The 13136-nt window shown below is 51.1% G+C and overlaps 1 protein-coding gene across 1 annotated transcript; it reads left to right on the forward strand.

The window, feature by feature from the left end:
- Positions 1 to 520: 520 nt before the first annotated feature.
- IRX3 (iroquois homeobox 3) lies at positions 521 to 4102 on the forward strand. The gene is given in 5 exon segments (XM_040075230.2): positions 521 to 742; positions 1262 to 1312; positions 1314 to 2370; positions 2915 to 2981; positions 3721 to 4102. Coding segments are annotated over 5 exon segments (1452 nt in total). The 3' UTR covers positions 3776 to 4102.
- The last annotated feature ends 9034 nt before the right edge of the window (positions 4103 to 13136 follow it).

Raw genomic sequence — 13136 nt, forward strand, 5'->3', positions numbered from 1 at the left:
TTAGAAAAAAAAAAAAAAAAAAAGGGGGGGAAAAAAAAAAAAGGAAAAAAAAAAAAAAAAAAAGCAGCTAGTGACAAACCCGGCGAGAGCGAGCTCTGGGCATGAGAGAGAGAGGGAGGCAGAGGGAGAGAGAGACTTAAAAGAAATAGGAGGGGCTTGTGAGAGACTAGAAATGTCAATCAGAGCCCAGAGTCCCAATAATCTCAGGCAATCTGTTAGGACCTGACCTGGGTCCACTCAGATCAATAGGAAAAGTGAGAGAAGAAAGAAGCGATCGGATCGTTTACCGCGGCGGCCGAGGACAGGAGGGAGCCCGCGGCCTCCGCGCACCCCCGGCTCCCCCCCATGTCTGCCGGAGTTTGCGGGAGGCGCTGAAAGTGCGGGCGGCCGACGAGGGCGAGCGACCCGGCTCCCTCCTCCGCTCCCGGCCCTGCTACTTTCTCCCCTTTCTCTCCCTTCTTCCTCTCGTCTCCCCCCCCTCCTCTTCCTCCTCCCCCCTCCCCTACCCCTCTCCCCCACCATGTCTTTTCCCCAGCTGGGCTACCAGTACATCAGGCCGCTTTACCCGGCGGAGCGCCCGGGGAGCGGCGGCTCCCGCGGCGGCGCCGAGCTGGCCCCGTCCGGGACCCTCTCCAACGTGCTCTCCTCCATGTACGGCGCGCCCTACGCCGCCGCCGCCGCCGCCCAGGGCTACGGAGCCTTCCTGCCCTACGCCGCAGAGCTGCCCATCTTCCCCCAGCTGGTAAGAGCCCCCCGGGGCTTGCCGCTCGCTCCCCGGGGCGCTCGGTTCGCGGGGGGATGGGCCCGGGGGGAGCCGGGGGAGCCGCCGGGAGGGCTGTCAGGGGAGACGCGGGCTCTATCGCCGCTCTGCCCCGAAGAGCCGCCGGAGAGGGGCAGGGCTGGAACGGCGGCCCCGCAGCGTCCTCCCGCTCCGCCCGGGGCTTTGACGGTGGCGGGGACCGGCCCCAGCAGCCGCCGGCCCCGCCGCGCACATGCGAGCCGGGGAGCCGGTCCTGTCCCCGAGGCACCCCCGGGCACCGGCGGGGTCGGGGCTGCCGGGGCCGCGGCGTGCCCGGGATCACCGTGCCCGGGATCGCCGTGCCCGGGATCGGCGCCGGGGCGCTCCGCGGTGGGGGAGGCAGCGCGGCCCGGCCGCCGCGCCGGTGCCGACGGGCTCCGTTCCCGGTAACGGCAGCGGGACGGAGCGGACCCGGGCCCGGCGCTCCAGCTCAGCCGGGCCGCCCCTTCCCTCTCGCTGCAGGGCGCCCAGTACGAGCTGAAGGAGAGCCCGGGGGTGCAGCACGCCGCCTTCCCCCCCCCACCACCCTGCCTTCTACCCCTACGGGCAGTACCAGTTCGGGGACCCGTCGCGGCCCAAGAACGCCACTCGGGAAAGCACCAGCACCCTCAAGGCCTGGCTTAACGAGCACCGGAAAAACCCCTACCCCACCAAGGGCGAGAAGATCATGCTGGCCATCATCACCAAAATGACCCTCACCCAGGTCTCCACCTGGTTCGCCAACGCGCGGCGGCGGCTCAAGAAGGAGAACAAAATGACCTGGGCCCCCCGCAGCAGGACGGACGAGGAGGGCAACTCCTATGGGAGCGACCACGAGGGGGAAGAGGACAAGAGGGAGGACGAGGAGGAGATCGACCTCGAGAACATCGACACAGAGAACATCGAAAGCAACAAGGACGAACTCGAGGACGATCTGCAGGATGCCGACCTCCTGCACTCTGACTCCAAGACGGACTCGGAGGGATCCGAAGGCTTTGAGGACCTGCCCGGCTCCGAGGAGCGCTACGACAAGGCCTCCGAGGGGGACCCGCACCACCTCCGCCACCACCACCTGCACCACCACCACCATCACCATCACCACCACAAGTGCGAGCTGCCCGCCGCGGCCGCACCCCTCGGCCCGGAGCCCCTCAAGCCGCCGCTCCCGCCGCCGCCTCCCCACCTCTCGCCCCCCTCCTCCGCTTCTTCCTCCGCCGCCTCCTCCCCGACGGACGGCGCTTTGGCGGGCGCCTTGCCGAAACCCAAGATCTGGTCGCTGGCCGAGACGGCCACCAGCCCGGACAACCCCCGCAAGTCTCCCGGCGGTGGCTCTCCGCCGGCGGCCGCCCCCCAGCCGCTGCCGCTGCCCACCCCGCCGCCCCACAGACTCGTCTCCTCCTGCCCCCTGGGCAAGTTCCCCAACTGGACCAACCGCGCATTCCCGGCCCACCACCACCACCACCCCCCGCACCCGCTGGCCTTACTGAACACTCCCCACCTGCTGGGGCTGGGGGCCGCCTCCGCCGCCCCTCCCGCCGCCGCCTTCCCGCGGCCCGCGGACCAGGCGCAGAGCGCGGAGCCCGTCGGAGCAGGTGACCGCTGAGGGACGCGGCGGGGACGGGCCGGGCCGGCAGCCGCCGCGGGGGGCTCGGCGGTGCGGAGCGGAGCGGAGCGGCGCGGGAGGCCCCGCGGGGCCGGGTGCGTGCGGCCGCGGCGGGGGGCGCCGGCCCCGCGCGGTTCTGACCGTGCCCCCGGCCCGGCGCGGTCCGGTTCGGCGCGGAGCAGCCGTCGGGGCGCAGGTGGCGGTGGGCGGGCGGCCGCGGGGGCCCCGGGGGCGGTGGCGGGGTTCTCCTGGCCGGGGTAGTCTCGATCCCCGAGAATTACCTTCCTCCGACGGAGATAACTTTTGTTGCTGTTGTTGTCGCTTTTGCGGGAAGGACCCGGCCGCCAGGTCAGGCTCGCTGCGGGGTCGTTGTGTTTTCTCTGACGGTCACCTCTGCAAGCGGAGCAGTCGTTGTGTCGTATTTGCAAGTCGCTGAGAAAAGAGCTTAAATCTCGAGGCTTAATTCAGGGATGGGAGGAATGAAACAGGGGCTATAAAGGAACGCTTTTTTCCCCCTCCCCTTCTCTTTTTAGATCGATCTAGTGCCTTGGAAGTAGAGAAAAAGTTACTAAAGACAGCTTTCCAGCCAGTGCAGAGGCGGTAAGAGATGGCTCCCTCCGTCTCCTCGGGATGTATGGAGGCAGTTGTAAATGGTTAGCTTATTTTCTCCGCTTCTTTAGGTTCCCTTTCCAGGGCGGTTTCTTGTTCTTCCTCTGCGTGCGTGGTGGGTTATTTTGTTTGTATATTTCCTTTGCTGTTCTCCGTTGTGGTCCCCGGGAGCGATTCCCGCGGGCAGGCCGAGCTGCGCTCGGGGCCGTTGGGGCTGCGCGGCTGCGGAGCCCGGGCGCGGGTCGCCGCTGGCCCGGGAGCACATCCCTGAGCCCCCCGCAGAGCGATCACCACCCGCCGCTGTCTCTTTGCCGGGGTGAGAGGCACCGAGGCAGCAGAAAATAGTAAAATAAAATACAAATTTAAAAAATATAATAATAATAATAATAATAATGATAATGAAAGCGAAACAAAAAAACCCACCCAGGGTATGAAAGCTGAAGAGGCTGAGCCTTGCCGCCCCAAATTTGGCGTAGAAGTCATTCAGTTTCAATGAAAAACAAATTACCCTTTTGATTGATTGAAACCACGGGGATCGGGCCCGCCGTGTTTTCGTAGCTAAATACATTTACTATAAGTCACTCTGAAAAGTTTTTATATTTATAAATCTATTAAAATAATAACAACAACAACAAAACCAGAGCTATCTGCAGTTACAAATATTGTGCCAGCCCAAGCTCACTAGAAATCCTATTAAATTTTTTGTTTTTCTGTGTCATTTTTTTTCCAGGCCCCAGAACCAACTTGACGCCGCTATGGTTCTATCGGCGCTCTCATCATCATAGTTAATTTTTTATTGTTGTTGTAATGATTGTAAAAAATCTCTGTATAGTTCCAACTTGTAAGCATGTCCGTATATTAAAACTCAAAAGGAAAAAAAGAAACCCGCTTCTGTACTATCACCTGGGTTAGCTGAGCTGTGAGATTTTTTTCGGAAGTCCAGTGAGAATTAGGTGTTGCCCCTTATTTTTTTTCTTCCCCCCCCCCCCTTTTTTTTTTTTTAATTGTTGTTTGTTTTTTGTACATACCGTAAAAAAATGTACATATGTGTGAACCAAATTGTACAAGAAAGTATATATTTTTGGCTAATAAATAAACTGTTGCCACTTTGACTACACTCTCGTTTCCCCCCCTTCTGGAGTTGTTTTCCTCTCGCAGTCCCGCCCCTATCCTCCTCCAGCCCCTCCCGGCCGGTCACTGTTTGTGCGGGGCCGGGCCGGGCCGGACCGGGCCGAGTCAGCGGCGGGGCCGGGCCGGGGTCAGCGGCAGGGCCGAGCCGGGCCGGGCCGGGCCGGGTCAGCGGCGAGGCCGGGCCGAGCCGGGTCAGGTCAGCGGCGGGGCCCAGCCGAGCCGGGCCGGGCCGGGCCGGGCCGGGTCAGCGGCGGGGCCCAGCCGAACCGGGTCAGGTCAGCGGCGGGGCCCAGCCGAGCCGCGCCGGGCCGCTCTTCCTGCGGCCGCGGCATCGCTGGAGCCGCAGCGCCCCCTGCAGGCGCCACTCCGGCGGATGGTGCGCGGAGCCGTGAGGGCTCCGGGGGCAGCCCGCGGGCCGGCCCGCAGATGATCCATCGCCCCCGCGGAGCGTATTAGCGCTGTTAACCCCCTCCCCGGCCCGCCCCCGCGGAGCGCAGGGCAGCGCGGAGCCGGGGGGGCGATTGATTGAAAGGAACCTTCGGGGGTCGGTGGTGTCGCCGCGGGTCGGCGGTCCGGCTGCGTTAGTTCTGCCGCCCCCTCCCCTCCCCTCCTCTCCCCTCCCGCTTCGGCGCATCCCAGGGGTCACTTTCGGGGTGCTCGCCACAGGCTCTCTGTGCCGCTGAGCGGGGAGCTGCCCGAAGCGGCGGGGCTGGGGCATCCCCCCGCTCCGGGGGCTTGCCATTCGTGCGGGAGGGAGCGGCCGGAGCGGGGGCGCCGAGCAGCGAGGCGCGGCGGAGAGCCCCGGCGGGGAGCCGCGCTCCGCTCCGGACGCGGGGGCCGTGCGCTCCGCCGCCCCCGGGCCGGTCCGCCTTCTCCTGGCTCCGAGAGGTGCCGCTTGCGCCTCTGCGCGCCTCGCCCCGGGAGCCGCCGTCTCCAGAACTTGTAGCTTCGCTTCCCCGGCGAGGTGTTGGAAATCGGCCCAGTCCGGGAAAGATCCCTTCCCGCTCGGAAACCATCCCAAGGGGAGTGTTGGTAGGAGGGCGAGGGCTGCTCCATCCTCCCTTGCCCTTCTCTGCAGCCGGTGCCCCCGGATGGCCGTACTCATCTCCCCGGCTGTGGGGGCAGCTCGGGCAGGTAGAGCTTGTGGGCCTGCTCCCTCCTGCTTTTGTTCCCAGGCTTTTCCTTCTCTACCGGGAGGATATGTCCCCTACCTGTCCTCTCCTTACAGTCCTGGAAACGGCATAATTGTAGTAGTGGTAATTAAATAGCTGGTGCTTTTTTCATTTTGGTGACAGACCCTGCAGAGGGGGAGGGTGCTCAGAGCTAGGAAGCAAGAGTTAAAATGAAGTTAAAGTACAAACAGAAGCACATAGCTGACATGCTTCAAGTTTAGACAGTACAAGATATGCAAATGCGCAGGGCTGCGCGGTATTGACATTTTGAGGTCATAGTGATAGGAATGTATTATTTATAGGATTGGGTTGCACTAGACCGATAAACTACATTTTAAATCCTAGGCGTTTGTAAGTGATAAGATTTATATATATGTTTACACTATATGTGTGCGTGTATACACACGTTTTATATAGTGTTTTAATGTTTCACAATTAATATTCTCCCTGACCGGCATTACGATGGGGACACCCCTCTCCTGGAGTGCCCTGCAGCCTCCCCGGCTACTGTTAGCAATGGCTGGGAGCAAAGGAGGCCAGGGAAGGTGCCCACAGAGTTTGCAGTGCTGTTGTGATCTCTGCTTTTCCCCCCTGCGTCCTCTTCCTTTTCCCATATGTCCTTTCTGGCCACAGCTCACCCTAGAAACAGCATTTGCCTCTTCGCAGCCCCTGCAGCTCTCTGTCTTTCCGCCAGGAACTGTTCCCACTCTTTCTCTCCAACAGGCTCCTGAAATGGGGGAATCTGTGTGTGTGGGGGGTAAGAAAACAGATCGTTTCTCATGTAAATTTTATCCAGTCTCCCTGCACATTGTATCCCTCTTTTTCCTTAGCCAATGCTTGCTGAGGAAAAAGAAAAAAAAGAAAGAAAAAAAAAGATTAATGGCATCTAAAATGGGAGGGGTGGGGGGAGAGAAAGCTAGAGGCAAATTTCCACATCCCCTTCCTCTGGGCATCCTGGTGGGTTTTCCATAGAAACTTTCACACAGCGGCCAGACAGATGCTTAAAAGGGAATGGAAGAAAATAATGCAACCATGATGGGAAAACAATTGCATCCCCAGCTTTCCACCTCCATTAAAGGCTCCTTTGCCTTTGCACAGAGGCCCTCAGCTCCCTGTCCCCACAGAGCCCTCTCCCTTCACTCTGACCGTGGGGATGCTTCTGCAGCAGCAGTGTGGAAGCCATGGGAAAGCTGCTCCTTTGGCTTCTGGAAGTGAGAATTTGGTTTCCCTGCAGGGGGAAAGCAGCCTTTGTGCCTGCCTGGCTTCCCTAATGTGGAGAAAATTCCCATTAATTTTGTGAGGAAACATTTTGTTATGCGTGTTTCAACAAAACATTAAAAATCCTACGCGTTTGTTTTTGTTTTTGTTTTTTTTTTTTTTCCAGAAATCCCTCTCTCAGTTTGACAGCCTCGCTGGATCCCCAGCCAGGCCTGCCTGAGACAGCACAGAGAGGCCTCCCTCTCCCTCTCTGTTGGCTGCTCTTTTCCTGTCTAATCAATTATCTCCCTAGCTAGTCCTTCTCAAAGGTGAGAGCTCATTATGCATATTCATAAATCACAGCTCCCAGACCTGACACTGATTGATGTAATCATCTCCCGCTCGCTCCCTGTCTGCGCGGGGCCGGCCGGAGGAAGCGTCGGCGAGGAGGAGGAGGAGGAGGAGGCAGGAGAAAGAGACTTCCAACTTGTCAGAGCCAGTTGTGGTGGGAGCGGCCGGCCGGGCGTAGCGGGCCGTGTCAGGCTCCCCATTCACCGCAGCCAAAGTGCCCATCACGGCCCGGGGTAGGGCAGGAGCTCCCTGTGAGCTGGGAAACAGCGCAGAGAGCTGCTATGCAGGCAAAATCACAAGAGTCAGGGAAAGATCCAGCACAATTTTAACAATTAGGCATCAGGTCGTGCATTAAAATGCCCTCCCAAATCTTTCACGTTAGCTGATGCACGCACTGTTTTCCAAAGATAATTAAAACTGGTTTATTCCTGTAAGAACATGTATGTGGTCTGGATTCTGATCACAAGCATTTAGATATGTGATACAGCAAATACCTTCAATCCTCTATCTTCAGTAGTTATGCTGTATTAAGAAAACCAAATTTGTCAGGTATGCAAGTTGCTGTTGAAAGGGTTTGGGAGCAAAAGGGCTCCTCCGGCTCAGACTACCAGTTTCCAGATAGGAATGTGTATCTCGACTGTGACTGGTTTCCCAGTGTGTACTTCAGTATGTCAGTGTTCAAGATGCTGTTCAGATTATGTGGTTTACCTGTATGGTTAATATTTACACTTTTAAAATACCTCTTTTTATCACTTTGATCCAAACTATCAGTGTACTAAAGTAATAATACAAAAATATATGCCCTGGTAATCATAACAAGATACAAATCAAAGGGAGCCCTAATCAAGTACTTTTGAGAGTGTTATCTTCCTTGTTAACAAATGGTAATAAGAAAATTAAGGCTTATAGCTTGCTTGTGTTTTATCTAAGAAAACCAATAAAGATATCAGATGTTCTTTGTTTTATATGTTTGAATGTAAAGCAGAATAATGAAGAACATGTACCTTCTAAGGCTTCATTTGCTTTATGGGCATTAACTCTTTAGGATGCCAGTGAAATTCTGAATTTGCAGAATGAGAACAAGGCTGTGCTGCCACCCAGGGTTTTGGGGCCCAGCTTTGCTGCAGTCAAGACAACGTCTTTTTTTATTAAATGCTGAAATTGGAACAAAGCAACAATGGCCGCTTGCTAGCTGTGCATGTCCAACAGGCCTCTTTACTATTCAGCAAATGGAAGATATTAAACAACATTTTGCTTAAAGGTACACTGAGGCCATTTCCATTAGGACATGGTGTCATTCATTTATTCACATGTTAAGTGGATGTCCTTGTGGCTAATGAGTAATAATCAACAGTGACTCCACTTTATTCCTTTGCTCCCAGCAATGTTAAATACTCTGATGGAGCCTCTTTGCTGACACACTAGAGAATATGGTTAAAAAGTGCTAAAGGACATTTGCAGCGTAGAGCAGCCACATACACACATGCTGGAAATAGCACTTTTATTACAGTCTCTTCTACTAGGCTTTGTTCCTGTTTAAGGCATGGCACGTGGAAACCGCTGATATTTATTTGAAGGTACTTTACACCTTAAAAGCCGGAAACTCTTTCAATTTGAGAGTCGGTGTGGTTATAGCTGGGAGATGAGCTCTCGTCTGGCTGGTTTCTGAAAAGAATCAAACTGCACCTTACGATATCTCCACATTGGGTACGTGACTTCAGATAAATCCTTAGTGGAGGAGGCATTTGGGACAGAACCTTTCCTGAAAAAAATCTAGTTTGACATTTATTTTATAGAATAAAATAACTCACCTACCAGCTAATTAATTTTATTACATCAACTGCAGCAGATAAGTAGACTAATAAAATATATTAATCTATATTTTTTCCTTTGCATGTTTGCTTACACTGGAGTCTGCAGCTTGGTTGTCTCCTGTGTCAATTCCTAAAGTTTGAAAGGTATAAATGAACCATTCTTGGTCCTGATTAAGCTTAAGTTAGAAATAAAATATGTCAATCAATCTGGTTGGGAATGTTCCTGCTGTCTAAGTTGGTTATGCAAAACAATCTAAGGTGTGTAGGCATGCTCAATTAGGTCAAGGGATCTGATGGCACTCCTAGCCATAAATGTGTGTCACTCGGATTCCTCATTATTTTTAACAGTGGTGAAAATGCATGTCAGTAGGCCAGCTAGCCAGGTTAGAATAAAATTACTTACTGGGTATGCATAAGCCTGAAGTTTTAATACATAAGTATTATACTTATTTTCAAGCAAATCAGTGAAAAGAAAATATCTCTCTCTCTCTCAAATATATGACTCACTCTATTGGATTTCTCAGTGATCATTAGTATAATTCACACTAGACTTCGCAATACTCAAGATACCTTAGCAGTAAAATTTAAGTGCCTGAAAACATAGATGTAATGTGAAATTAGATACAAGGAGTAAAACATTGATTTTCTCTGTTACAGTCTAACTTGCTTCCAAGAAAGATAAAGCTTCACTAGGAGATTAGACCAGCCCCATTCCAAAATAATTTAATGAAAAAGGACACTTGAGATGGCTATTGAACAGCGGCACCAGTGCTGGTCTTCTCAAATGGAGACTTTTACAAGTGATTCCTACAGAAGACAATGCCAGAAATCTTTGCTTGATAGACAGATTTCCTCTGGTGTGCTAAGCCATACCCTGATACTAACAGAAATGTTTCTATGCAATTACAGGGGGGAAAAGAATGCACAGAAAAGAAAATTTCAGTGCTCATGCCTGCCCTCCTGCACCTGGTGTAGTAGCTGAGAATACCTGAATTGGCTAAATGACCAGGGTTAAATCCTCTAGTTCTAAACTTTCCATACTGGTACTTTGAACCACACCAAGACCTTGGGCTTGGGTACAAGAAATGGAATTAGAAGCCAGCTAAACAGGAGTCCAGCCTGGTTTTGTTATGCAGAAACCCCAAGCAGCCAAATCTAAATGCAGGAAACTGGTAAACTGAAAGAAAAAACATTGCTTCCAAGAACCACAGGCAGGACTAGTACCTCAGGTAAGGCTGGGGCTTCTTAGACAGAGGTTTTAATGTGGTGTTAAAGGTGGTAGTGTTCCTTTAAGAACAGCAGAATGCAGCTGATATTTTCTTTACTGCCAATAAAACACAATTAAATCTCATGAATTAATATATTCACTTCAGGAAGAATTCCCATTCTTTTCTTCAGATATCAAAATGGAGCCATCATCAGTCAGTTAGTTAAATAGGGGAATCCAGAGAGTAAGTAAATGGAAGAGCTTTCAAATGCAGGGCTGAAAATGCCCAATGAATGTGTAGGGGGCTTCAATAAAAAGATTTTGACTTGTGTTTTCACCCCTTTCCCACTTTGCTCATTGTTTACTGACACTGCTGTGGACACAGTATTCAGTCCCTGCCCGCCCCAGCCCTGGGATGTAAAAATGTCATCTCTATTGTGCTGCCAGGCTCGCTTTGATGCTGCCGCAGCCCTTTGTATGCCCTTCTCAATCCCTTTATAAGGCTGTCCTGATTGTCCATACTGAACATCGCCACAAAAGCTCGTCTTATTGAGAAAATAAAAAAGTCAGAGAGGGGCCAAATGACGGGAGATTGGGCCTTTGCTGTAAAAGACCTACTATTCACAGGCAGCAGACATTTTTTCATCAAGGAATTGCAAAGTTGGGACTATGACCGTGCCAGCAAAGCCATTTTAGACACTTTCTTATTACATTTTTATTTATAATTACTTTATAATTACTTTTTTTTTTTTTTTTTTTTTTTTTTTTTTTTTTTTTTTTTTTTTTTTAAAATAGCCAGTGTACTGCTGAGGACAAACATTAAATCCTAGGAACAATTGTGGAGGGTATTTTCACCTTTTCAAAGAAAACTACTGTATAACTCAAATGTGCAAGATTCATCTGGGAAGTTTCGACAGATTGTATGGAAATTCAACTATGGAAAAACTACAAAAAAGGCTTCTTGCAATAACAAAACAGATCAGAAACAGGCCCCATCTCCCCCTGCTATGTAGGAGCACACACATTTGCAACCCAGAACCAGAGACCGAGGGTCTAAATTGCTCTACCCTAATGCTGTCCTAACTTGTACTGAGTGTCTGTGGGCAGCATGCAGACAAAGGCTGGATAAGGTCTTATTCTTTGGGAATGGGGTATCAGAATGGGAGGACGGTGATTTCATGGCTTTTGTTGCTGAGGTTAGGGACCGAATTCTCTCACTGAATTAGAATAGTAACAAGTGGGACTGGGGATCTCTGGGGCTTTTGTAGTGCACTCATCTGAGAGATTGTGCTTTTCTCAGCCCTTCAGATTTATTTTGCCAAAGTTACAGGGCAATTATGGAAATGCGCCCTTTGAAGCTGGGCTGATTTCTCTTTATTTTCTCTCCCCCCGCCCAAAGCAAAACCTCCCTTGCCTCCATTCTTCAGCAAGTTGGCAGTCATCAGGCAGCGGGGTTTTGAGCGGCCATTCAAATATTCTTCTGAATAATGCGAGAAAGTTTTAATAAATATGTGTTAAAAAATAGAACTTGAAGCTTTTTGGGAAGGAGGCGTAAAATAGCACCAAGATAACAACGTCCCAGAAAACAGGCTCTGTGTGTGTGAGGTGCCGGAATGTGAGATGCTTCCCATGAAAAGCAGCGCTGGGGCCGGGACTGAGCAGTGCCATGGGCGTGTTTGGCCAAGTGACCACCTGGGTGCCCCTGCCTTGCCACGCCGGTGCAGCTGGCAGCACCGTGCCCCTCGTCCCTCACATGTCCCTAACAGAGGCCCAGGACAAACAGAACTGTACTTTCGCACCTTTGTACATTATTTATCATCGGAGTTTGGAATCTTGATGCTGCATGTGAACTAAGATGACATATTTTTTACCCTACTTGCTACACTAAGGAAGTAACCAGATGGTGAGACCTGTAGCTAGGCAGGTTGTGAGCAGGGCTGCTTTTTACCCAGAAACTCAGTTCTGTACATCTCTTCTTATTCTCCACTCCCTTTCCTTATTTGTATCAGACTACTTTGCTCTTTTAAGATAAATTGGTGCTTTTCTGAGCCATTTAACAAATGTTGTGGGCCAAATTCAGACTTGGTATTAGAGGGAAGAGATACTTTTGGTGTCCCTCAAAGTTATATACACTTACACAGGGCCTGGCATAAAACGTGGGCTTTCCATCATCACCAAAGCATGGTAGAAATATGAAGACTTCTTGTCCAAGTCTTGTAACTGAGATACAAATGCATTTTTTGCTCTCTATAGAGTTTATGAGTGATCCTTGGACCACATATTCAGCAACATGGAACATAAACTATTTGTTTTTCTGGATGTTAGGGCTTGCAAATTTAGGAGCAGAAAACTCCTCTTAACCTTGAATGTGTTTAAAAGAATGAAAATCCAGCTCAGACCTCTACAGAAGTGTGCTTACAATAAATACAAATATTTCTCATGATGGGTGCAGAAGGATTAATGTCACATCTGTAATGTGCAGCACTGCATACAAAGGTGTAAAAATTTTCATGTGAGCTGGGATCAGTGGAGTTGCAGAAGGTACCACTGGAGACCATCACATCTCCCTTTCACATACCCAAATTTCTTCCCCAGCCTCAGGAGTGCTTCTAATACCCTTCCTATTCCTCTGTATCTTCCTCCAGTCTGGGATCATCTCAATTATTCTGGAACTCATCACATTATTGGGATCCAGTATTCTGTCCAAACTGGATCCACTGTTTAAAAGCCCTCCAGGAGCTTTGCGGTGTCTGATTCATTTCAATGTGCATCTGGACCTCGTGTACTCCATTTTGTAATAAAGAGAGGAGGACTTGTCAGGTACAGACCCAGGTTCAGGTTTGGCTAAAAAACCTTAAAAGGTTTTAGGTTCTAATGTGCTGCTCTACTCCAAGAGCACTTCTAATCTTAAAAACTTAAAAGTCAGATTAAGAAAAGTCAAGCCTGTAATAATATTAAGGTCCCGCTAATAATATTAAGAAGATATTCCATACAGAGCAGGAAGTTGACTACTCTGAAAAATGGCAGTATTTGTGCCACCTGGCATAACTCTGGGAGACATGCAATGGGGCTAGTGATGATGTCTTGCTACGGAAATAATCTAGGGAAATTATCGCAATCCTTCCATTTCTGCCTTTGACAATTTCTATTTATTTATTTATTTCTAAATCTACATAAAAAACTAGCACACTTACATTTTGAGCCTCCAACTTGTCACAGAGTCTGACTTTCTACTATTTTAGGCTTTGAACACCAATAATGAAGAAGACGTTGA

The sequence above is a fragment of the Hirundo rustica genome, chromosome 11 (genome assembly GCF_015227805.2).
Source record: "Hirundo rustica isolate bHirRus1 chromosome 11, bHirRus1.pri.v3, whole genome shotgun sequence".
In the NCBI taxonomy this organism is placed as follows: Eukaryota; Metazoa; Chordata; class Aves; order Passeriformes; family Hirundinidae; genus Hirundo; species Hirundo rustica.